This window comes from Lycorma delicatula, chromosome 1, assembly GCF_047948215.1.
Source record: "Lycorma delicatula isolate Av1 chromosome 1, ASM4794821v1, whole genome shotgun sequence".
NCBI classification, from domain to species: Eukaryota; Metazoa; Arthropoda; class Insecta; order Hemiptera; family Fulgoridae; genus Lycorma; species Lycorma delicatula.
This window is the reverse complement of record NC_134455.1, coordinates 246453429-246481407: the sequence shown is the minus strand read 5'-3', so window position 1 is coordinate 246481407 and position 27979 is coordinate 246453429. Positions and strand designations below refer to the sequence as shown.

The window sequence follows — 27979 nt, the reverse complement described above, 5'->3', positions numbered from 1 at the left end:
CAATCTTTTACTGCTAATGATTTAACAACACCTAGGTCGGTCCAATATTATCTATCCACAAATAAAGCTGCCGTTTTCATCTTAACTTGTCTTTCTATTTGCCAAAATATGAAATTTTTGAGCCTTTCTTGGGCAACTTTCTATCACTTGGTTAAGTAAAATGTAATTTTTAACATGTACAGAACAATAACTCATACTGCATGAGAATGAAATTCTATCTGTTCAAAAATTAAATTACAGTGCTGGTTAAGTACTACACAATATTTTTCAGGTAATAGTATTTTTCAACTAATTGAGAAACTAACCTGTTCTGAGTAACAAAAAAAGAAAATACCAAACAGCATTTTCATTAGAAAATTTTCCATTTAGAAGTTTCACAATTGAGAAATTTTATTTACTTAAGAAGGCTATTTTCGATTTACAAAATTTTAAATCAACAAAAAATAAATTGTTTCCAAATAATAAATGAAATTTGATCAGAGCAGGGAAATGTTTCAACATAGAACCTTTTTGCAACAACTATTTTTGTGTTAACATTCATCTCTGATGTAATAAGGAAATAAGACTTTCATCTTTATTTAATGCACAATAGTACGTGGGATGGTTCTACTTCAAAATGAAATCTATGAAATGGGAATGCTGTTAACAATAATGCTACACATTTTACTAAAAGCACAATTGAGCTGGTCAGAATTGGATACATTTTAATTTAATGTATTTAAAAAAGGACTTTTTATAATGGGTATTCTGAATAACAGTTATTGTCATACTACACAAGAGTTATATAAAAATTGACAAGATTAAGTTCAATCTTAAGAAAAAGTTTGCAATTATTTATGCAAAACTTAAAATGAGGATGGCAAATCCATCAATGAGTCATAAAAAAAGATTAAGATTTTCTCAATTTCATTTAAATTTACAAGCTTTTATTTATCTCGATACGAAATAAAAACATTGTTTAATAGAACATTGATAACAAAATTACCCTTGACTGATAATCTATATTTACAGACATGTACTGTAATTTACAAGAGGTAAAACATCAAGAGTTTCACAATAATTTTCCAGGAATCAACTAAATTATAAATATTTCTAATTTAATTAATAAATAAGTCATTATTTTAACAAAATGGCTCTTTATAAACTAACTGATAGTAATGGCCACAATTACATCTCTGAGGTGCACCCTTGTATAAACACATCCAGTTAATGTAAAGTGAATCTTCATGACATATACATCCAAGAAGACGTGATTCAAACGCGGAAGGAATCAATGTCGGTTTGTCCTTTGTGCCAACTCCTCTCTTCACTACATTCATGTCGAAAGGATCCTAAAAAACATATTTAAAAAAAATATATTAAATATATATTTAATACACAGAACAAAAATTAGTTATGTTAAAATATACTAAAACAGAACAATGAGCACTACAGAATTTCAAATCAATATTTAAATGACAAAAGCAAGCTTTTGTCATTTAAATATTAAACTTTTTGGCAAACTTTTTTTAAATACTTTTGCAAAAATAAAGGTAATTTATTACCTTTATAAAATTTGTTCTATAATTTAAATCACAGAAGTTTTATTCATTTAATGTCCAGCAAACTTATCGTTTATATGTTTACAATGTCCATATTCACATTAAATTCATGAACCACATTAAAATAATTCTCCCCAGTTATTAAAAACTGGTTACAGGGAGCATAATGTACCTTCATGATGGGAACTAATAAAATTTATCATACATTTTAATACAAATTCAAGTATGTAATATTTTTTGATATATTATCATAATGAAAAGTTTAACAAGAATGTACAAATAGTTATGGTCTCTTTGGTTATAAAGTATATTTGGTTTTGCACCAAACATTATATAACCTGTAGACATTTCATTGCCCTATTTCAATATTCACACTCAAATACAATTTCTTTGTTCATATTTCTTCATTCTCATATTTCAGAATTTCTTCTACTTTTCATGGTCTAAAACAATGGTTCTCTAACTGTGGGTATGCATATCACTGGTAGTATATACAGCTTCTCAAGGTGGTATGCATAACAATACAGAATTATCAGTGCAACAAATATTTATTATAATTAATACAGCACATTAATTAAGAACACCTATTTTGTCTTGGATGCCACAATGTATATACAGCGACTTGTCTATTTATGCACGCACAGTATTGCACACGCATGAACAAGTTTCTTAATGGTCACAACTAAAGAACTGCCAAACTTTCCTTCAACAGTTAAGAGTGTCATTGTTAGTTATCAGATAGATGCAGTTACTTCTGGTTTTTACAACTCTCTGATAATCTGATTTGAATATACTGTTACTTTTTCATTAGATAAAATTGATGTCCAGTGTTGGCATATGTATCTTGAAAGGAATTTTTCCCTATATGCATACTTATTAATTACATATTTTGCTTAAATTAATTTGATTAAGTTTAGTTGAAATAAAATACAAATCAACATGGATAGATTTAAGATTTAGCTGAAATGTTTGAAAAATATTTTAAAGAAGACTATCTGTAAGAAGACAAACCCTTTCTTACTGCATATCATTCCTGGAGCCCTAATTAATAATGAAACAATCTTTTCCCCAGCCCTGTTCTTTGTATTTAAAATTTATACTTTTTAATAATTTATAAAGTTGTTCTTCATAAATCTGGTAGACAGTTATTGTCATTTACAACTTTGAATACTGTATTGCGACAGTTTGTTTTGAAAATAAAAGTCATGTACTTTTTTACAAATCATGTTTTTTGAAACAGTCAACGTTTTCTTCAATTGACCAGCAGAATTTTGTTTTCTTAGGATATGTAATTCATTAACATATACTCGTGAATCATGTAGTATACTAAAGCAGCACAACTTCCATTTGTTAGCAGTTTTATTAACACCCAAAATCAACGCTGCTGGATTTACACTGTAATTTACTTTTGTATTTAAAATGATGTGTTTTTCTGCATGAATAAAGGGGTTTTTTTCATGGCCTTTCTTTTTTTGGAGGGGATATCAATAATCATGCGCTATTATCAGTTGTGTCAAAATAATGGTATAATTCAAGTTGTACAGACATAAATCGAGTAATACATACACATCTAGTTAAATTAAAAAAATTTGCATACATTAACTTTAATTACCACTAAGAGTAAATAAGTAACAAACTGAAAAATTGACAAGAACAAAGAGTGATCACATGAAAAGTAACAGAACTGAGAAGGCAAAAAAATATAAACATTTGATTACATGATTGCTATATTATGACTAATTATACGCTATATTATGATAATTAGTGAATATATGAGTAATGATTATAGTGTTGTATACAGGTATGGCTGAGTTGTGAATGGGCTATGATAAAAGAAATGTGATAGCAGAATCATGAACTCTTTCACATACATAAACAAAATGTTTGCTTATTATTCATTCATATATTTGCTAACTGAATTTTTGTTTTTGGGTTTTTCTTAGTATGCAATAAGAACAAAGGAGAAGAATAAAAATCAATTGGACTTTATTAACAGAAAATTAAATAGGGATACAAATTAACATTTGACAATATCAATATCTAGTGAAACCTTTATAAATAAAACATGTTTATATATTGCTTACAATAAGGTAATCTAATTCTTTATTTTAAACAAAACTGATTAAATTTTTTATCTACTTGTAACAGCAGTAAAATTGTTTAATGGTAATTAATTTTTATCATAAATAATAATATATCCAACTTTTAAAATAAAAAAAAAAAATCACGAAATATCTTAATAAGTTCTCTCAGATAAATAATAAAAAACTATCCAGTTTTGAGGTTTCTATCTAAAAACCTTTTGTAGGAAATAAATTTACTGGTTCATAGTAGCCGTTAAGTTTTATATAAGCTGTTTTACAGGCTACTATAAAAACTTTAAAAATTGACATAAGTTAATAAAAAAATTTATATATATAACAACCAAGCAAAAATGTATTTTTATCAGCAACAATATGAAATTAAGCAGTTTAAAATAAACAAAAATTAATAAATTTCACACAAATAGGTTGACTCACTTCGTTTCCAGCCTCTATTGCCAGAGCTTCTTTTTTTGCTAGACCAGTAGCTATTTTTATAGGAGATGGTAAGTCTTCTGCAAAAGAAAGAAAATCGCATGTGAAATTAACAAAGTACCATTATGAAATTAACAAATAACATTAACTGAAAGCTCAAAGTACATTATTTTCCTTTAATGGTCAAATTTTTGGGTTTATTATGAACATTTTTATTCAGCAAAAAACCTATATAAATTTAATACAAAAGATAAAGTCTCTTAGATTAAAAAATAATCTGAGACTTTACAAATATTAACTTTAATTACCACTAAGAGTAAATAAGTAATAGAAACACAAAAAATGAACACAAGAACAAAGAGCGATTATATGAAAAGTTAAGGGTCTTAATAGACACGAGAAGACAAAACATTATTATTCAATGGTTCAAAATTTATCTTATGTAAGTTTAATATGCTGCAATATATAATAAAGGAAACAAATTCAGGTACTATTACTATTCAAAGTACATACTGAGCGTTGATGCATATGGATGTGGTGCGGGCGATCTCCTGGTTAATAGAAGTCACAGAGCATACGGTACAAGTTACATCACAAGTAATTTGAATAAATATTTAAAGTCTGTTACTTGCAATTCAAAGAATGAAGTTCAATGCAAAATTTGTTAACATTATTATTAATAAAATTTTTATCTCCAGTGGCCTGGGTTTGTAGCCAAGTGGAAATGTGACTAAGGCCAATTATAGCTCCAATGGCTCCAAATCAGTATCTGCAGTTAGTGAGGGTGCAATGCCAAAAAAGATTATGAACAATTAGATAACTCCTTGATGAACTTGAAGGAAGACTGATTGGATCTCAAAGGAGAATGGAACAAGATTTGGGTGCTACTCTTGAGTTGAATCATAATATGATGGATGACAAACAATAAAGCTTTGAACAAACAGTAAAAAATATCTGACCAGCTAAATTAAATTACTGAAAGCCTGAGCGCTGAAAATTTAATCCTCAAGAAAGAAGTTTCAGATCTGTTAAATTAAAATTCTAAAACTATGAACAGTACACTTTCAGGGTGAACAGAATTTTGAGATATTTGGTATTCTTGATAAACCTCTTTTTCTGTTTAACCTTCTGAACCACCATAAGGTATTACTTCAGAATGTGAATGAGGATGCTGGGTATGAACGTAAAGGAAGTGTAGTCTCAGGTCGACCATTCCCGAGATGCATGGATAATTGAAACCCAACCACCCAAGAACACCGGTATCCATGATCTAGTATTCAAGATGTATGTCACCAGCTCAACAAACAAAATAATTACCTTCAGGCATTATTGCTAGATTTGTTAGAAATCTTGACAAAGAAAACATGTTGTACACAAGAATTGTGAAGAGAAATTTTTATATGACATATTGGGCTGGAGACTGATAATCCAATATAATAATAATCATTATCGTAGGCTTTCACTAAATAGACAAGAAAAAGGCTATAAATATTTATGGGTTAAGTACAGCAGGAAACAAATTTAGAAAACATGAATAAAAGAATGTTCTGGTAATATCTACTGAAAGTGATTTGTGAAAAATGTGCTGAAAATTGATTTTATTTGATTATTAATGATGTTTCTGAAGGTCACAAAATAATATTTAAAAACACAAAGCACATTCCTTGCGTTTGCTAAGGAAGGAACAGCTTGTGTAAAGGATGAAATCAAGACAGCATACCAATTACATTTAAGTAATATACACAGAAAGAAATAGTAAAAGAATCAAGTGGTGCCAACATGTTAACTATGTGCATGATGGTATTAAAATCTCTGACAATGATGCATCCCAAGCATCCACTAATTTTTTTGCTTCAGCTTATCATTGTAATAACTGTTGGGAAATTGATGATTTGGATGGATGCTGTGATATTGGCACTCAAACCAAAGGTTCTTGTGGACCTGATAATATTCTGCCTTATATAATTAAAGCATTCCATAATGTATGTATTTTTTACTATCCTTTACAGTTCTGTTTGGAGAACTGCTTGAAGATAAGCAAATTTCTGACTAAATGGAAAATAGCTAGAATTACTCCCATACATGAATCTGGTGACAATGATCTGAAATTATAAACCAGTATCTATAATTAATTTTTGGGCAAAGATATTTGAATCTATCATTTATGGAAAAGTATTTTATTTCAGTATTGTTATTGTGTTTCTCAACACAGCTTTTGCTCAAACTACTCACATAAACTAATCTTATTTGGATTGTGGATCTCGTATGGATGCAATCTGTTCCACATAAAATTTTATAAAATTTTTCAGAACTTCCATTAAGTACTTTTGTATTATTTAGAGGCTGTAGGTCTGATATGAATCAACAACCTCTCCCTAGCTGCCCCAGATATTCAAGATGTTTGATGTTTGCAGATAAAATTATTCACTTGATCCTTTTTAATGACGAATGCATTCTGCTCCAGCAGGATCATCATACACTTGAATCAGCAGCAGGATCGTCTTGAATAAACTATTAAGAAATGCAAATACATAATATTCATCACAAAATTAAATATTACTCTAAAATGAGAAAAATTTGGTAGCAGTATTTGTGAAGAAATTACTTTGAATATTACTGGACTTTACATTGACTAACTTATTTACAAAAGATTGACATCCTAATCAATTGTGCCAATAAATTGCTCAGTTTTGTAATTAGGAGTTCACAACTACATAATGATAACATCCCAAAAATAAAATTTTACACTTTTGTAAGGAGACTGAAATATGGATCAGTTACCTGAAATCCATCTAACAAACCTATGAGATTCAATTGAAAAACTGCAGAATAAAATTTTAAGATTCTTATATTACATTTTTGTCCTTTGATATATCACTCAAAATCTGAAAAATATTTATCGAATCCTTAAATGTAAGGTAAGAAATAACCTACCTCATTGATACTTTTTTAAAATTAATTTATGAATCACTTTGTGCAGCTTCCGACACTTCTGGAGCGTGTGTTTCTTTGTGCCTCCAAATAGTCCTAGACCTGATACATTATTCGTTATTCTAAGAACTAATATGGTTCATCATTTTATGTCTTGCTTCTTGTTAGTAGATTGGATCCAACTATTGATATATTTAATGATAATTTATCTCATGTTGTAAAGTTGTGTCAACAATCGCTCACTAACCATAGCAAATTAATAATTATAAGCTGTATGTATTTTTAGTTTTATGTAGTACTTTTACTTGTACTTTAAAATAAAGATGAAAAATTGACTGAATGTTAATGTTATTACAAGAAGCATCTATTAGCCTTTGTATTATTGTTAAATAATTTAAGCTAAAAATGAACGGATTAGGAAGGCGTGTTAAAAAGCTATGACCTCTATTTTTCAACTGTTACTTATGCGCAAAGCAAATCTAAAAATCTGCTTTAGTCCTTCAGCCCAATGCTAAGCTTTTTTTAATGGATTAAACTTTCTTTACAGGGGATCACTAAAATGTTTTTTCATACCAGGTGTGGGAAGGGTAAAACTTACTGCTATTTATCAGTGGGAGGGGGTCATCTAAAATAGTCACATAGACCTGATAGATATCTTTTTATTTAAGTATTTTCAAGTAACTTTTATAAACATGATTTCATTAATGATATTATAAATATATTCTTCATTACATAATTGGTATTTATACAAAATTCAGCTAACTGAATTTGGTATAATAGTAAAACTGCACATACAGTGTTCAGGCTGTCACTATATTTCAAATTTAAATAAATAAATTATATGGTGACTAATATGAGTAATGATTATTGAGTTGTATATAGATACGGCCACGTTATGAATTAGCACTGATACAAGGGATGTGACATTTGAACACAAATGCAACATTTCTTTATTCTTCACTCAACAACCTAACTGAATAAAGTATGGTTAGTATTTATTCAGAAGGCAACTGCAATGTTTTTCCTAAAACATATTTCCAAAACACTAATTTAAAAAAAATATTCTTTGCACTACATTTTCTAAAATTGTACCTGGATTGAAAACTAAAGAATAAGGTCATAACATTTTAAGAGAGCTTACCAACAATAGTTAGAAGAAAGAGGTTGAAAATATGTCAAAGGTTCTAAAAATATAAGTTATATAAATTATAAGATATTATAAATTATATTAATTGATAATATTATTATTTCTGGAGTTGAAAATGAATTGAGAGCCATTGTGTTATACTTAAGCTTATTATTTTATTTAATATTAAGCAATTTGCTAGGAACTACAATCAGTTTTATTGAGGAACCTTTGCTTTTATTACCTACAAATTTATCTATACTCCAGGATTTACTAGCTTGCAAATCATTATTTATAAAACAAAATGAATCCTAAACAGAATTAGGGTAAACCTGATTTAAGTTATCCCATACTGAATTATTATACTCTCCTTTTCTTCTGAGATTCACACTGAAATCAAGAATGAATAAACTTTCTTTTGTTTTCCTGTTTAGCCTCCGATAACTACCGTTTAGATAATTCTTCAGAGGATGATATGTATGAGTGTAAATGAAGTGTAGTCTTGTACATTCTCAGTTCGACCATTCCTGAGATGTGTGGTTAATTGAAACCCAATCACCACCAAAGAACACCGGTATCCACGATCTAGTATTCAAATCGTGTAAAAATAACTGGCTTTACTAGGACTTGAACGTTGTAACCCTCGACTTCCATATCAGCTGATTTAGGAAGACGCGTTAACCACTAGACCAACCCGGTGGGTTAAGAATGAATAACCTGAACCATGAGTATTTCACTCCCCTAATTTTATCTTACATAAGCTTCTTTAAAGGTGTGGAGTGGACCAAACAATTAAAAGCTTTAGAATGGTCACAGAAAACAATAGCAGTCTCTTGTGACCACAATCCAAGGCTTCAGTATAAAAATTACTCAAATTACAATACTGTTATATTCATTTCTCTGGAATAAAACCAAAAGGGTTTGGATTATCTGTCATGAGATCCAATTCTGCTCTGAAATTTGCATAGTTATATCAAGATCAAGAAACATCCCACGTCAAACATACTAAGTGATCTGTGGCTGTATGGTGGACTTTAAAATCCTGTCTGGTGTCTTTTATACCACTGATGCTTTACATGCATGATAGCCATAAAAATGGCATATAGATATGCAAGCAAATAAGGTTATCTCTTCTCTTGAGAGATGAAGCACCATCGCGCGCGCGAGAGATGTACAGCTAAACAAGTCAAAGTTACAAAATTTTGGTTTATTACTATGATTATACAACTTTTTACTCCCTTTAACATATTTCCCTCCTCTACCTATATATAGTTATACAGATTTTCCATTGTTGGAAGCAGTGCTGCAAGTTATCAGGTGTTATTTGTTTCAATAACTCTGCAGTTTTGTCCTTTACGTCACACTGTTTGAAAATAGGTACACTTCAATACAGATTTCACTTCTCTCAGCTCAAGTCAGAACCCACAAGATGATAATGATTGTTAATTGCCTGATTACCGTTAGATATCAGAATATCTTTCAATTTTGATTTGCTCGTAACTTGCGCATGTGATATTACATTTTCTACAACTCCTACAACAGTTGAATCACAAACTGAATTCTTTAAGCAAGAAATTTCCTATGAAATCTGAAAATATGCCATGCCATTTTAACATTATTCCAACAAAAGAATTTCTTAAGTGTTATTCATAAGAATTCCTTTTATAATTGGCTAAGATGTAAACTGCTTCTAAAATCTTCAAGGTTAATCACAGTGCACAAGCTTCCTACTATTATGGGCACAGACCCACAATAAGCCCCGTCTTTGTTATTTAGTACAAACACTTTGTACATTCCTCCTGCTCGTTTGGAAGAAATAACATTATACCTTAGTAGAGGAAGTAATATTATTTGACTTTCTAAAAATTGGCTTTTATTTGTAAATTTAAATACTACATTCCACTTAACAAATCATTTTTTTAAAAATTATACGAAAACTTAATGTACGAGAGGATTGGTTTATGATCATGAATCCTGTATTTAATGAGTCCCATTTATTTTCTCTACATTTACTCAGACACTAGTTAATATAACTATATATTCTTACTCTGAATCTTATACTTTAAAAACCACAAACTTCGGATTTGCTTTCATAATTCATTAACTGTGGTTGAGCTTTTTTTTGATGAGTAGAAACAGACTGTATAAATACACATGATTTAAATAAAAAATTAACTACCTTTAAATTAACTTTTTTTTTTATAAGAACAAAATATTAAAAAATTTTTTTTTTTCACTTAGTTTAAATATGTTATTTAAACCCAAAACTTGAAAATAAAATATAACAATATGGATCTAAAATAGTCTCATAATTACAAGGGTTTCCCCATAAAATTTACTTGAATATAAATTACTTTCACCCGTACATTTTACTGCTTCTTTATTTACATATTCTCTAAATTTAGAATAACAAATTTCATGACGAAGGGCTACATACACAAAACCCTATTATATAAAACATTCTGTAAATAAATAATACTACATTAGTTTAATGACCAGAACACTTGATTTAAAGCTCTAACAGTCCAATCTGACAAACTAATCCTATTACTCTCAATTGTGAAACAAAACAAAAAAATATACATTCACATCTTAAAGTTCAATTTATGTAATTAATCAATGAAACTGACTAAATAATATTGGTAACCGTAGTCCAATGCAACAAACGAGTTGCACCTCATTAAATTGCTAAAAGTCTTATCAAAACAGGTTGAAATTCCACTTCAGATATAACCTTGTACTCACAGGGAAACTTAGAGTATTCACAAATTTATATTTTTGTTAAATTTTTTATTGAAAAATTTCTACTATCATCTAAACACGTTAATGTCATGAAGGAATATTCTTAAAAAACATACTTTTTAAATTTGGTTCGTGAAATGAAAAAAAAAAATTGTAATGTTCTGTAATGGGCAAAGGCAAACCATAGGCTTTTAAGGTACTGTAGAAGTATTCTTTAAATATCTGAAATAAGATTAAATATAAATGAAATACGAAAGTCAAGGAGTAAAAGAAACAACAATAGGAACAAAAATAGAAGCACCATCTATATATTTCCACAATCAATGAAGGGCAAAAATGAGATATTCTGTACCAGATACTTATAAAATAAAATACAAAATAATTTTCTTACCAGGAGCACCGAAAATATTCCTTTTAGCAGAGGTAAAAAATCCTCTATTTGTAAGGGAAAATAATCTCCCGGATAGTCTGAGAGCCATTTTAACGTAACAATTTTCTGCTAATGAATCTCCAAGTGCTCACTGTCAGAGGTCAGATAAAGAGGTTGGAACGTATGACGATCAGTTATAATTATAATACCCGGTATCGGCTAGCAAATTAATATAAAACACTATATTTTGTAATAAATATGAATTTAATACAACTAATTGAGCATTCTCATATTTAATTTTTTTAAATCCAAAAGAAGAGTTAATTAAAAAATTTCTACGAAAGTAATTTTTTCTAAAAAAAATAAATATAGAAATGTAATTGATGCTCATACTCAAAAATTTGGAAAAAAATATTTTCGTTTGTTATTTTATACATTAAGTTTTTCGTTAAAGAAGATTTTATAATTTATATTCTGCATTAAAATTATCTGTGTATAATATTATTTTATTTCTATATAAGAAGAAGAATGCGACAACTATTTCCGTTTGGGGTTTCTGTACCATTCTAGGTGCATCCTTTTTGGTTATGTTCCCACGTTGAACCTACGGTGAGTGGTGGCAAGAAACAGGTTTTTTACTGTTAATTTATTGTATTTTGAGAAGATAGTACCTCTGAAGTTAATTTTTATGGTTAAGGTGTAGTCTTCAGTCGCATACGATTTCTGTTTCGTCATTTAGTTGGGAAAATGTCTAAGGAAACTGCGAAAAAACGTGTTGCAGAAACTCCGGTAAAGGCTTTGTTGGTGTTTCGATGCAAAATCAATATAATATTTATTGCATTGATCTTATTAATACATTTTTAAAAATAATTCCATTTTTTTTTTGTTAACATGTAGTTTTTAAGTTGTATAATTGTGTGCTTAGATATGCTATATCATGAGGTTAAAATTGAGGCCGAGAGGTGTTTTTGTGGCAGTTGGGGAAGCTAAATTTATTTGATGGATATTATATCATTAGTGTGTACATGCTATGATTTGTATGTGCCTGTTTTGGGTTGCTTGATGTGCTTCTTGTATTGTGTGAAGTATTTTTGTGGTGAAACTATAACAATAATATGTGGTCCAATCCTGATTTTTTAGGGTATTGTAATTATGCTTTCTTTAGTTGTATTGTGACTATTAATACAATACTATTAAGTATTGTGAGTATTAATACTATGTACAGGGCTTATTATACGTTAATATATTTGAGATAATTACTCATTTTGTTAGTGGCCTACAGCTGTCTTAGAACTTTGTATTTGGGGGTTTTGGTATTTAGATCTGTTTGATATTTTTTTAAGTTTATAATTTTTATAATTTTTTATAATTTTTTTTTAGTAGTTTTTTATAATTTGTTTTTTTTTTAAAGATTTCTAGTGAGGTTTTTTTCTTATTAAAATCAAAAGATACTATAGTGTCACAACCAATTGTTTATGAGGCCTAAAATATTAATTTATGCTGGTCTTTTATATGATTGATGATTATATTGACTGATGATAGACTGAGTAGTTTTTTCTGTTTTGACATATGCTCAGTTTTTTATTCATGGTCGATTATATGTGTTTTGTCTATTCCTGAAATTCTAGTTTATGGTAACTTTATTGCAGCCATATTTTTCTAAACATTGTTAATTTTGGTAAATGCTTTAAATTAAGTATGCATTTTAAGTCTCATTATTTGCCAACTTTGTAACTAAATGTTATTCCAGTTGGAACAAATCAGTAGTGTAAATGAATAATCTGCTTATAGATAGGTGACTGTTAATTTAGATATTATAGCATATTCAAATAATTCATAATATTTATAGTAAAATGTTTTGCATAATTAAAGTATAAAAATAGAAAAGTATTATTTTATGATGTTCTGGTAATGACTTAAAGGAAGTAAATATTTGAATGCAGAATTCATATTCTTTTAATTGAAAATTTAGTTTAATAGTGAAGAAACAGAAGATAAAACTTATTTAGCTGAACAAGAAAAAAAAAAGTTGACTTAGCGGAATGGCTAAAGCCTTTGAAAATTTGGAAGGTTGTTTTTGGTATTTTGTTGAAAACAATTCTGACAAATCAAGAAGTTCAAAAGTTTCAAGGCAAATGCTTGTTATGATGAAATTTTAAACTAGAAACTACGCTGCATAAATCAGAAGAATTTAAGTTCTTTCTTCAAGCCAACAACATCGAAGCTCGTGACTGTGACAGATATGTATGTGAATCATTTTAACAGAAGAAACAGTTGAATAAACTAGTGATAGCATTTTTTTAAATGTAAATAATAATGACACTTATTTTTTTTTCACTAATTATATTATTAAGTATATATAATATGTATTAAGGTTAACAAGTGTTGCAGCATTAACAATTGAAAAGTAAGTTTTTAGTTTATTACTGTTTCATATTTCTAAGGCTGATTATTTACACCTGCATTTAGGCCTTTCTTCTATGCTATAGTACAGTACAGTATGTATATTACATTCAGTTTTTATGTACTTATCAGGTGTTTTAAGGTTAAGCCGAACAATCCAAGCGAGCAAATTTCACATTACACAACGAATTTGTAGAACATAGATAGCCCTTGTGTAAGTCATGATTACATTGCAGAGTAGATTACAGTATTATTTGAGGCTATGAATTTTTAATTTACCACAGGATTAATTAAATTCACAACTGAATTAATTCACTAGAAGATTTGAAGCTTGTACCTGGGAATATGGAACTGGAATTTTTGTATTGTTTGAAAAATGCCATGCCTGACTAGTATTTGCACCCAGGGCCCACAGATGTAAGGTTGGCATGCTACCATACGGCCACGGAGATTGGCACAATACAAAGAAAAGTTTTGGGTTATAGAGGCCACACCTCTGATATTATTAAGTTTGAGGTATATGTTAAAGAAAAAAAAAAGAAAGTAATTGTGGATAAAGCATTGTATCTGAGGTATCCCCCCTTGCAAGTTGGACGATTGAGTAATTTTGGGATATACTGAATCATATTCTTGGCTCTGGTTTTGATCAGTTTGAGTTACCAGTTTCATAAATTCAAATTGAAATAAAAAGTGAAGTTACTAATTGCAAAAGCATTACACCCTTGTTATGCCATTTTAAAACTGTTTAATTATGGTAACTTTAGTGCAACTTCTTGCATGGAAAATTGCACCAATGTTATTTTTAAAAATATTTCATTATTTGGAAGTAACTATTTATATTAATTATAGGAGTTGCAAAATACTATGGTTAAAATTTTGGTTACTGGAATATTCATATCAAATACTACCTTGTTATATTTTATAAATTTTCATTTGTCATTAATGTAGAACCATTCAAAAGACAGGTATGAGTTTTTTTCTTACCACATATAATGTAATGACTGAATACATGTATGTTATTAGTTTTGTTGATCTAAGACAAACTTACAAATATATGCTTCAGTTTCTGTATGATCATGCCATAATTGACTTTAAAATCCAACAAAAAATTATGATTAAATTATATTATTATTATTTGGTTTTATGTGATTTTTTTATTTTTAAGTTACATTTATTTCAAGTTTAAGCAGAATTGTAGATAACAAATGTAATTATTAATAATAATCTTTCTGGATTTTTTTTATACAAACTACTAATCTGTTTTTAAAAAAACACCTTTAATTGAATAGAGATAAAAAGTGTAAAATTGTCCGAATCAACATGTGATTATATTGCAGAATAGATAAAATATTATTTGAGGCCATGAATCCTTAATTAACCACAGGATTAGTTAAATTCACAAGTAAATTAATTTACCAGAAGGTTTGAAAACTACTTGGTAATATGGAAGTGGAATCTTTGTGTTATTTGAAGAATGCCATGCCTGACTCTGATTTCAACCCACGGCCCCCAGAAGAAAGGCCAAACATGTTGTTACATAAATTCTATAAGCTTTACCTTGGAACATAATATGTCTTATCAACAAATTACAATACTATTTTATTTTAATTTAAAAAAAGAAATTAGTTTCATCAAAATCAAGGATGAGACGCCCTTATAATCTAAACTTAACTGTTTTCTGTGTTACATCTGAATGGCATGTCTTTGGTGGTGAAGCATAAGTTTAGCTTAATTTTCCTTTGTTCTATTTCAACTTAGCATAATATATTAAAGTTTAATTGCTACATTGTTATTTTATATAGATGTTGCTTATTGTTATTATTTTTCTAAAATAAATTCTAATAACATTTTGTCTTAAAACTGAATTTAAATACTCTATTTGACTGTTAAATTTCTCATAGATAAATGTGCAGTTACTCTTGGTTGGAGAATTGTTTGTTGTTGACATCTAGTAGTGTCCAATGATCATAGCAGTATGCTACAAGTGATAACTGAATTAAAAAAAAAAAAAAAAAACTCTTTTTAAAAATAATTTTTAAACTATATGTTTTGTACTTGGGAAGAGTAGGTTATTAAAGCTACCATTGATGTTTCTTATAAATTTCTTTGCTGTTAGGTTTTTTTGTAACCTAGCTAATAATTTTATTTTTTAAAATATGTTTGCATCATTTTACATTACTGTTTCAAGATACATTTTAGCTACATTTTCAGAAATTTTTTTGTTTGTGTTTACTGATACAAACCTAATCCAGTTTAATAGACCTACCTGAGATCATTTTGATATCTATTAACATCATTGTTTGTGTGTAAGAGAATTCAATGACATGTTCTATCAGCATAATTCATATCTTTTCTTTTATAGTTCAGATTTGTTAATTTGTCTGTTTTCTCAAAGTTTCAAAAAAATGAATTTCTGAAATTGATTGTGCATGCACCTTTTGTCTAGCCTGTATTTACAATATGCAAGGTGAATTTTTATGGAATATACCACCAGTATTTGAATCTACTTTTGAAGTTTTATCACTGCTTTTATGTGTTTTTCTTAATATTCGTGTTTTTCTCATTGCTGTGTTTATTATGTGAAACTTTTTTTTTCAAATTGGTTAATACTATATTGGAGAAAATTCAGTTTTGTTAATATTTATCTTACAATTTATTAAATGTAAGCACTTATATAATTGTCCACTTGATATCAATACTGACACATTTTATTTAAACTGTCTAATTCTAATAGTTGTTTATTTAATTATTTTTAATTTTTATCTCAATTTACAGTTTATTTTGTTGTTTGTCATAGAAGTGTTTGTCAGTTAAAAAAATAATGCATTTATGTAATTTTAGAATTTCACTCTTTCTCTTTATGTTATGCAGGTGCATATGTGTACTGAAATATTTTCAAGTTTTTGATTTGTTACAGCTTTGACTTTTAGTACAGTAACTGCCTGCTATAATAGATTAATTGAGGGAAGGTCTGTAGTTGGAAAAGTCCATTTTATCGAATTTCAAGTACATTAATATTATAGTACGCTTATATTTAATGAACATTTCCAGGCTTGTAGAGTACATATATTCACATTTCATTATTAAATACCTTATATTAATACTGTACTTAAATTAATAAATTTGAATTAATTTTTTTATTTTACTTGCATTAGACAATCTAAATCCAGATTGGAAGCCAAGACGAAAATATATAATTTAAGAGAAAAAACCGAAAATACATTAACACAAACAGAGAAACTAATTTTATTTTATTTCACAACACAATGATAGTTCTAAAATGTTAATTATGGTAAATTGAAGAAAAAAAATTAGATATGTACATTGTTTGGTTTAGTCTACCGATCTGAAGTAAAAATAATCAATTTGTGATTGCTAACATAGCTGGATTTGTTCTTTAATGTAAAATTTCTTTAAACTGTCAAAAATGTCCATAATACAGCTGCACATCTTGCTCCTGATATTAGTTGATGTATGAAATTATTGTATCAACTGCATCACGAATGCTGCAAAGGCTGGGCTTTTTAATTTGCCTCATCATGTTCAGAATCATCTTCAGTTCGCAAAAGGACTCCACCAATTATTTCTTCATAATTTATAATTCTGTGCTCAGGATCGGTATTGCCATCTTCCAAACATTCTCGTACGCCATTTTCAGTAATTTTTTTTCTCATAAAAACCATCAGAAAATTCACCTGCTTCACAAAAATATTTTTCAAAATCTTTTTCAATATTGTTATTATTTAAGCCAATGTTTTTATAAATTTTATAATTAAATCATCTTCATCTTCAAGTGTGGTAAGTACTTCATTTAAATATTTAACCTTGTATAACCTTTTGCATGTCACAATCACACCCTGATACATCGGCTGTACAAAAGAGATTATATTAGGTGGTAAAATCAAGCATTTAATTGTGCCATCATAACTAACTAATTTTTCTGGTACAGGATGTATCCTAGAGTATTATCTAAAATTAAAACAACCTTTACTTTATCAGTAGGTATTTTGAGGAAGATGTCTTCTTGATATTGTGTTGTGGTGGGAATGAATTTGCTAAAAGTCCAGTCTTGAAAAATTGCTAAATTAAACCAAGCTTTTTTGGAAGAATAATAATGCACAGGAATATTTTGCATGGTATCTTCTTTTAAAGCATGCAGACGAGGTGCTTTACCAACAACAACCAACCTCCGTTGATGTGTGCCATCAGCATTTGTACAAAATAAGTCTGAAAATTTATCGTTGTTTTTTTTTATTCCCAGGTAGATTATCTTTGTGTTGTAGTGTTTGGGTATTTCGTAGAAGAGACTTCCTGGGTATTTCGTAGAAGAGACTTCCAAAATATACCTTTTTTCATCAGTGTTATATACTTGTGACAGCTGCAATGATTCGTCTTTGATGAGTTGCCTAACTTGGCTTTAAATGGTTTTACTTCTTCAATGGGGGAATTAGCAGCTTCATTATGAGTTACATGTCTTCTTAGGCTACATTGATTTCTAAATCTGCGTAGCCAACCATCACTGGCTTCAAATTTTTCTAGTCCTAAATGATTGGTAAATTTTTTTGCTGCATTTTGAATATCCACTCCGCGTATACTAATCCCTCGACTGAGCTGCTGCAAACCATTTTAATGCAGTATCTTCCAGATTCTGATTGACGGCTACTATCATGTGTTTTCATTCAATTTGTGAATCAGTCTTAAAAAACAATAATTTATTGAAAATTTAACAAGTTTGTTCTTCAATTTTTGAATGTCTGATATTGTTTGTTTTTTTTTTTACGCCATATTTCTCACATTATATTGACATACTTGTACCGGACTCTTATACTAATTCTGGCTCTTAACTCTTATACTAATTCAAGTTTTCTGGCTTACAGACAAATAAACACATTTTTTTAATACTTGTGTTATTGATAGTAGATATCTTAAAAACAAAGAACCGTAGTATAAATTACTAACAAATGAAACCTACGAAAAAACTATTTACCTGGCAAATGCACTTGTGAAACTACTATGTACATATAGATGTAATTTAACAAGAACAATTAACATGTGAACGAGTCTTCAATCACAACATGTGCACTATACTGTAATAGAATACCATACAATGTGTCATCTGACACACACTGTTGCCATAATTTCAACACGATATAGGAAAGTTGGCGCTATTATTTTTACAGGTTGTCCAACTCAGTCCATTATGTTGAAGGTCTGCTGTATTGAGGTCCATTATAGAGGACCCTTATTTTTTTTTACTGTTTGTGAATGATAATTTGCAGCTATCTGATTAAATTTTAATTTTAAATTTAAAAAAATTATAGACTGAAACATTATTTTTACTGTAATTTAGTTTTAAAAAATTATCTATAATCTTTAAAAGTATTTCTGTAAAATTTCGCTACAGAATGTCGATTAAAATTACTTCTTGAAACACACTGCATTTGTAGTTATTACTGTGATTAATTTAATAACATCTTTTTGAATCCTTGGAAAATGTAAAACTGCATCTGATATAAAATGATAATTCTGTAATGCTTAAGAATTTCTGTATTCTGAAAATTTCTGAAATTAAAAATACATGAAGTAAGGATAAAAAATGCCAATAGCCATAGACATATTTAATAATAAAGTCCCATAGGCCTCTGAAGTTAAATAAAGCTTTGGCAGTTTCACTAATACTGTTAGGATTTTTTTTTTGTTAATGGCTAAAACAGAATACTTCATTTAAGGTGACGTATATTAAGTTATCCTTTGAGTTTTGAGACTATTTATAATTCTACATTGTAACAAAAAAGATCAACATTGTACACCAGTGTTCAGGTTGTTTTTAATGTTTTAGGTGTAAAAGTGAATGGAGTTACATAAGTTTCGTAACTTACTTTGTTTTTTGCATGTTAATTGTTTTGAAAATTTGGTAGCAACTAATTATAACTGCATGTATGGAAAATGCAAAAGAGTAGAACATACAAATCAGTTCTGTGTTGTCAAACATTTTAACCCTGTTGTTCTGGTTGCATTTACTGTATTAACATATTGTTCGGATCAATATGACCTGTGTAATATCTTTTTATAAAATTATTTGTTTTGTGTATAAAAACAACTTTCTGGTTAAAATTATTTATTATTATTATATAACTCTGTAAACAATAATAATACTTACATATTTATGAAACAATAAATTGGATAATGAAATAAATGACAGTAAATACAAATAAATTAACTTTAATAACTTTGTTCCATATTTTACAAATTTCAAAGCACAATGTTTTACTATAGTTAGAGACATTAAATAAATGTTAAAAAGTAAAATTAAATTATTAAATAAAATTGATGAAAATATTAATTAAATGAAAAATATGCTGTAATATGAAAATTTCACTTGAAATCACTCCAGTACATAAATATAATGAGAACTTAGAAAATTATTTCTACTTACAGTAAAGACAAAATTAAGTCTAATTAATTATGTTTACATATGCAAGTCATATGTTTTTTGTATAAATGTTTGCTTGTTTAATTTTAATTTTTTTAAGACAAAACTTGCACCGTGTGTGTTTGGTCCGTGTAACCTCCTCATCTGAAGTTCCTAGGAGAGAAAATGCTATCTTGTCCTAGTGTTACTTTTACAATGTTTAGGATATGCAATGTTCTAGGCATGTATCTTCTTAATTTTACATATATAGTGTAATAAATAAGTAAGAAAGTAAATGTGTAAATAAAATCTTCTTTTAGTTATTGAACTTTTATTCCAGTTTGGATTGACTGATGTCCAAAGAACATGTGAATTATATGCAGGTCTGTCAACCATGTAAAAAATTATCACTGGCTACCAGTTAGTTTTTGTGTTTGCAAGTGTATGTGGCTACCAGTTGGTCAAACATAATTACAGCACCTTTAGTAGCATTATAATCTAAAATGATTTCTGGTTTTTTTGTCAGTTCTTGCACTTATCTCTGTTCCATTGTGTAAAGTACTTATAAGTATAATACTTTCGTTCTTTTTTGGAGCATAGTTCACTACTATTTTGTTATAAGCAAAAAAGGAAGATGAGCTGTCAACATTCTTATTTGTCATTTGCATTAGCAATTTCTTCTTACAGTACCAAGCATACTTATTTTATGTCTTAGAAGCTGCCCTAAAGTTTAAGATGTAAAAAAAGTTATCTAATATAACATTGTGACCTCTGAGGTCACTTGTCAAATCCCATACAGCTCTTGTTCGTTGATTCGTCTCTGGCTAGCCTTCTGGTTCTTTTCTGGTATAAATCTGCAATTTCAGCACGTAAGTACTACTATCATATAATGTCCATATCTTTATAATATCGTACTTTGCAGGTTTTCTGGATATATGTTTTTTGAAAGGGCAATGGCCACGAAAACCAATAATTGTTCATCAGTTACATTTTCATCAGGATAATATAATTTTTATGAAACTTCTACCCACTTTTTCTGGACTTCATGCACAGGAGCTAATTTATTTGAACGCCTTTGTTCGTGATATATCTTTCTGTTATCAAAACTTTTAAAACTTGAGATATTGAATAAAATATTTCAAGGACATAGTTGCATGGAATATGAGATGATCAGTATCTGGATCCTATAAGCTTTCTGTTAATTCCGTGTGAGATTTATAAACCCCCACCAGTAACAGTAATCTACAGTATGCCTGAAATGAGATGTACGAATTCTTCCATTTTTTCCATAAACTTGAGACTCGCAGTGTTAGTTATTTTTATTACTTCATTTTTGGTAGAATTAAAAATAAAATGAAACAAACCCACCAATTATGTTATTCCAGAAGATGCATTTCTTGTGACAACAACTGCATTTTTAATAATGTTTTAGGCAGCTTGTTTGTGTTGTTGTGGAGGCTTCAGCTTCCTCTGAATTTTCATCCCTTGAAAGTATACTTGTGCTTGCTGCAGAATCCCTTTGCCTTGCTTTCATTACTCAACAGAGTTATCACTCTCACTCTCGGCACATTTTATATTCAATCACTGACACCTCTTTACTTTCAGAAACTATGTTTTCTTGAACTTTGTTATGTTGCCATATTAAAAATGTAGTATATAAAACAATGAAATCAGGCTAAACAGAGAGTTGTTTGCAGCTATATTTATAGTACTGTGCCTGTTACGTGTGCTAGTGACGCTTACGACATGACAAAAATTCATGTTGAGACTGGCATAATTGCAATAGTTTTTGTAAAATTTGTAAACATATTCAGTTTCATAATAGTTTGCTTTTTTATGGATTATTTGAATAATCTTTTATAATTGATGGCGTTATATATACAAGTTCAGACATGTCAAACATCCAAGGAAACAGGAACAGTGTAATGTCCCTGTTAACGTACATAATGTTTCTGTGTGTATGTACACACACAAACACGTATCCCCAACCCATCTCATCCACAGTCAGTAAAACTATGTAGTATATTATAAAATGGGTCATATTGACCCAAACAGTGCATTAGTATAAAACTAAAAAATAGGGCAATTATAAAAAATAATATTAAAACAATCATGGTTAAATCCTTCAAAATAAAAGTAAAAGAAAAAAGTAATAAAAACCTAAAGTAAAATCTTCAGTGGTACAGAGTGACAGAAGGACAAAAACTCTTTCAGGGCATATAGACCTGAACAGAACAAGGTTATATTAAATTGTTCACTTAAATAAGTTTGGTCTGAGAATAAAGATTTGCACAACTGGCAAAAATTTTTTATTTTAATTAAATTTTGGGTTTGTGTATTTCTAACTTTTAGTCATTTTTGATTGCAGTACTTCATATTTATCTTTTTTAAATTATATTTATATTGTACTGTACAAATTTATATTTTTTGACATTTTATTTGTGTTTTTTTTTAATAATTAACCGTTCATTTTACATAGAGCTATTATTAAATATGGTTGTTTGTTACTGCAGTACAAGTAGTCCTGATAATCCAAGCTAATGACCTTGTCTAGAGCAAATAGTTGAAAATAAACATAGTTTGCCTAACATTTTATAACTGATATTAGAAATATATTATTTCTTAAAGTATAATATTTAATTAAATAATAGAACATTATAAATTAATATATTTATGAATTTAAATATGAAAATGAATGATCATATACATAATATTATAGACAAGACTTTGTACATTGTATTTTTTAAAAATGAAAGCCCATTTTCTGTAAAAATGACAGCCCATTTTCTGTAAAAATGACTGCTCTTAGCCAGTAATCATTACTCAATTTTAACAAAAAAGAAAAAATCTAAGTATGTGATATATATATAGCTTCATATATAAATTAATTTAATTTAATTTAAGTTGTCAAAATAAATATCATTTGTATGAAGTTACCTTGTATACCCCAAAAATAGTATGATTTTCATTTTTTCTCTGTGTTTACTTTTATTTGAGAATCCACATCTTTGAGATATTTTAAACAAAAGTAAGTTGTAATTTCAGCTTCCTGCTGGTGTTTTTACTTTTTATAGCAGATTTCAGTCCTACCTGCCCTTTGTTTTAATTACTATATTTCCATTCTGCCTCTTTTGATTGTTCATTAGGGAAGAGATTGGGTCTTTTCAGAATTATGTCATGTTAGAAATTTGACTTTCATGTTCATCACCCAGGACTTATTCTTATTTGATCCTTATGGAACCCTCTTATTTGATGAATCTTCCATGTTACGAGCTCCTGTTAATAATTTAGGACACATTTTTTGCATTATCTTGAGACTATTAAAAGGTAAAGTGGAAAAATTATGGTAGTTATTGTTAGAAATTGATTCCATGGTTTTGACATAGTTGTAGCAGCAGCCAAACAGATTATAGTGAATGATGCCAATAGATGATTTCTTTGAAATTTATGATAAAATTATTCTTTCAACTGCTGTTGATAGGAAGATAAGTTGATTAATACCATAAATTTTTCTACCATGTCTTTTGGGTTCTGTAAAAAATTGGTAGTGTGACAGATTTTATATATTTACTCATGGGTTGAAATATTTTCATATACAAATAAGAAATATACATGTAAAAAATTATTCCCTTTGAAAGTAGTATTTGACCTCTTCTTTTTAATATTTACATTATCTACCTTTAATTTATTTTTCTGGTAATTTTTGTAATATTTTTATTTTCAGACCTGTTATACTTTATTTTTATATTTAATGATTTATAAAATCCTTCCATGAACAATTTTGAAAATTTAAATTAATTCAGCGACTGCTGTTATCTATAAATAAGTTTTTGTTGGCTATTGTAAATTGGAGATTGTTGTAGTGTTTTCACTTTGGGGTTTGTGTATCACACCTTATTTTGCTAACTGATCTTTCTGTAAAAAAAACTATTTCTTGTAACATAGATGCACAAAACAACTATTTTTAATATATTGTTGAATGAGCATAATATCTTTCCTCATAATTTTTTTGTTTTTGGGTAAGAAGGTATGCATTGCTTTTCAATATTTATTATTCATTCTTCAATATTATTTGTCTCTCCTAATGCATATTAAAAGTGAACACTTTGATATATTTATGCATGTCAAATGTTTAGTTACTTTGAATTTCATAGCCATTGAAACAACCTTCTATTTTTTCTGTTTTTGATCTTTAACCTAGATTAAACTCCAAACTGAAATGTGAACAGTAGACTTATATAGCTGTTAAAAGTGAACAGAATACAGATGATGGCTTTTGTCATTTGGTCACTTTATATGATATAGAAGGACTATAATAAAAACACAGGTTTGGATTAAATCCTTTTTATTTATGTTAGGAAAATCTGACAAATATGAGAGAACCCTTTATGATAGCACTGTTTTTTTTTTTTATCATTGTAAATTATTTTGTGTTTGCCATGTGACACGGCCTCTTTTAAGTTGAACAATTGTATAGTGACAAGATATTTATGAATAACTTGTGTTTCTTTGCTGTTCGTGTTTGTTTTAAACTGTGGTGGTGTTATTAATTTATGGAGAAAATCATGATTTTCAAGAACCTTGGATAATCAGGACTTAAAAAAACTGTATATTAGTATGTAAATTTTTATTTGCCTATGGTTGTTTTTGTGCTTTACTAGGATTTTTTTATTTACAGATGTTTACATCAAGTGCTAAGATCATAAAAAGTGGTGGGGCTGAGCCTGATCCTTTTGAAAGTTCAATTTCACAAGCATTATTGGAATTAGAGGTCAATAGTGATTTAAAAGCCCAGCTTCGGGAATTGCATATTACAAAAGCCAGAGAAGTTGAACTTAATGGGAAAAAGGTAATAAAAATGTTGATTATATTTTATGATTCCACCTATGTGCATTCTGTAAATGAGTCTGTTGACCTTCATATTTAGCATCTTAAATTGATTTTTAAAGCCAAACAATTGGTTTTACGAGTATGATGAACTGTTAATGTGTAAAACCAAATCTGCTCCAGCTAGTTTTAATTATTTTACACAAAAGTCAATGTTATGTGATGAAAAGCAGTAGTCATGAAAATGTGACAATTATTATACCCACTTAACATTTACATTTTAAGTAATACAAACAAAAACTGGAGTGAGATCATAGTGCCACTCGGTGCTGATTCGGTAATTGCAGCACAAGTGTGTTAAACTGAATATCTGGGTCAGACCATGACATTTCAACTACAGTTTTTTCTTTTTGTCTGGTGTTAATACTGGCCAGTATGAAATTGTTTGTCATAATCAGTCAAAAGCTATTGTGTTTATTATGTACAATGATGATAGAACCTTTAATTCATCCTTCAAAACCCTTTATATAAGAAAAATTAATTTTTCTTATTGCATTTTCATTATACACACACACGCGCGCGCGGGTGAATCAAATAAAAACTGTAATTTTTTTTTTTAATAAATTTATTGATAAATAATATACACAATTCTATAATATACACACTTCATCATTTCTATATAGTCTCCTGCATGATCTACACACTTAGGCCAAGAATATTCTTTGTTCATAAAAAGTTTGAGGATGAGTTTTCAACCAATTGCGCTTGTGCTCCTCAATGTCTTCATTGGTTTCAAATTGTTCCCCTTCAAGCGATTGTTCAAGGGTGCAAAGAAAAAAATAGTCACAGGGGGAAAACATGGACTGTAGGGAGGGTGGTTGAGGGTTTCCCAGTGTTTTTTTCCAATTTATCCCTTGTCAAAATTGCGGTGTGCGGCCTGGTGTTGTCATGGAGAAAGATATCTCTGGTGGGCATACTCCATCTTTTGTTTCGGTAGGTGGCTTTTGCTGACTGTCACAGCGGGAAGTAGTGAGCCACATGCACTGTTCATTGATTGTGGAGAAAATCGAGTAAAACTTCGCTTGAGTAAAAAAAAAATCGTTGCGAGAACTTTTCCAGCTAACAGATGGGTTTTGGCCTTCACTGGACAGCCCTCATCCTTCCTTTGCCAATTCTTGCTCACCATTTTTCACTCAGGAGTGTAATGATGAACCCATCATCACATGTGACGATTCACAACAGTGAACTGGCAATCACCTTTGATAAGCTCTCAAATAGCACAGATGTTGTCAGCTGTGAGACTTGACCTTAGGTGTTGATCATGTCTTTAATTTTATACACTTTCTCGGCTGCTTGTAAATTTTCTGGCCCATGTATACAATTGGTTCTGGGACAGTGTAGCATCCCCAAAATGTACCTTTAAACAAGTTAAATTTTCCATGTGTTTAATGCCTTCATTAGTTAAAAACTTATGATTATACCTTGTTCAACAAACAACAGAACCTCTTGCTCGCTTATGGCTGTACTGACAACAGAACAGAGCAGAGGGGCGAACCAAGCTGGTTCCCCTCCCTAACACATCAAACATTAGCTCCCCACTCCATCATCCAGCTTGGAACTGCTTGCTGCATAGAATAACAAAGTTATTTAAATTGATTCACCTCGTGTGGCCGCGTGTGTGTGTATAACACATAAAAAACAACAAATTAACCCTGCAAACACAGTAACAGAAAAACTAATACCAAAAGTTGACTTTTGCAGGATCCTGCATCACCAGTCGGTGCATAATATAACAATTACATCAAAAAACAAAAAAGAAATAAAAATGTAGAAAACGTAAACTTTAACCACAAAATGTGAATAGCCCACTCCACTGTCAAGTGGAATGATACAACTGATGATGGTGGTGTTTACATCATTTCTGTATTGAGGCAAAATACACTGTGTGAAAAAACATCTTTTAATATATACAATGGGTCTGTTGAATAAATATTAGTAACTACTGTTAAGAGACTACTTGTCAGAATAAGTGAACACTTTTAAGCATAAGTTATCTCTTTGTAATTTTATAAAAGCAACCTTTCACTTAAAAGTAAACACTGGAGAATTATTGTGATGGATAAATATTTTTTTTTTAAGTAATTACTTAATTTGTAAGTTCTCTCTTAATATTATGTAATAGAATATATGTGTGATTTCAGTAATATAAACAAACATGTTCTAAAATGTTTAGTTATGCTGTCTGTAGCTATAATTCTTTTAAGGCGAAGGATCTTATTTAGTCATTTGATATTGTAATCATTTAATAGAAGTATCACACATGTCTTCGAGTGAGGAAGAATTACCTACAGATACTAGTTGTGAACCCACTGGGTTGGTCTAGTGGTGAATGCGTCTTCCCAAATCAGCTCTTTGGAAGCCGAGAGTTCCAGCGTTAAAGTTCCAGTCCTAGTAAAGCCAGTTATTTTTACATGGATTTGAATGCTAGATCGTGGATACCGGTATTCTTTGGTGGTTGGGTTTCAATTAACCACACACCTCAGGATTGGTCGAACTGAGAATGTACAAGACTACACTCATACATATCATCCTCATTCATCCTCTGAAGTATTATCTAAACAGTAGTTACCGGAGGCTAAACAGGAAAAAAGAAAGAAAGAAGATACTAGTTGTGAATGGCTTTTATTTGCAAAGCTTTTTAAACATTGTGCTGTCATTTCCAATAAATTCTGGCGATTGTACAGGCTAAAGAAAATGCATGGATAAAAGATGAATTTACCAGAAATTCTTGGGAAAATTATACTGTTCGAGAGTTAAAAAAACTTCGTAATAGTATGAATACAGATGTAAAGGGGAAATGAACCTAAATACAATAGGAAACAAAAAAATAAAAACTTCTTGAATGGGGAAAAAGTGTTTCTGGAAATTTTAAATTACAAGAAAGTCCAGTTTTACAGAAAGTTGCAGGAGGCTGTGATTTTTTAACTTCATTAAAAAAAAGCAGATGGGAATTTGGATTGTGAAAAGCAAAAAGAAAGTGTACATTCTGAATTACCTATTGCCTGTACAGATTACAGTAATTAAATGACATGGACCATATGGTGTTTTTTT

General features: G+C 29.3%; 2 protein-coding genes across 3 annotated transcripts in view; one reads left to right on the top strand and one right to left on the bottom strand.

The window, feature by feature from the left end:
- Positions 1 to 904: 904 nt before the first annotated feature.
- LOC142330124 (cytochrome c oxidase subunit 5B, mitochondrial-like) lies at positions 905 to 11409 on the bottom strand. Its single transcript, XM_075375212.1, has 3 exons — positions 11248 to 11409; positions 4061 to 4137; positions 905 to 1331 (listed from the first exon to the last, which is right to left on the bottom strand). The coding sequence occupies exons 1-3, from the start codon at positions 11333 to 11335 to the stop codon at positions 1122 to 1124; spliced, it is 375 nt and encodes a 124-aa protein (XP_075231327.1). The 5' UTR covers positions 11336 to 11409; the 3' UTR covers positions 905 to 1121.
- Positions 11410 to 11682: 273 nt separating this feature from the next.
- Positions 11683 to 27979, top strand: part of RpS7 (ribosomal protein S7) — a 38860-nt gene continuing 22563 nt past the window's right edge. Inside the window, exons 1-2 of one of the 2 annotated variants that reach the window (XM_075375201.1) lie at positions 11683 to 11835; positions 24720 to 24890. In XM_075375201.1, coding sequence (XP_075231316.1) covers positions 24720 to 24890 — 171 coding nt within the window. In that variant the 5' untranslated portion in view covers positions 11683 to 11835. Of the gene's footprint in view, positions 12016 to 24719; positions 24891 to 27979 lie in introns of both variants that reach the window. The other variant, XM_075375191.1, reaches the window with a different exon arrangement.

Bases quoted from the DNA above. Each gene is read 5' to 3' on its own strand.
- LOC142330124 (XM_075375212.1), bottom strand. From the start codon at position 11,335: ATGGCTCTCAGACTATCCGGGAGATTATTTTCCCTTACAAATAGAGGA. The intron at 4,138-11,247 runs GTAAGAAAATTA...TTTCTTTTGCAG, and splicing joins GAATATTTTCGGTGCTCCTG to AAGACTTACCATCTCCTATA. The intron at 1,332-4,060 runs GTGAGTCAACCT...TATGTTTTTTAG, and splicing joins CAATAGAGGCTGGAAACGAA to GATCCTTTCGACATGAATGT.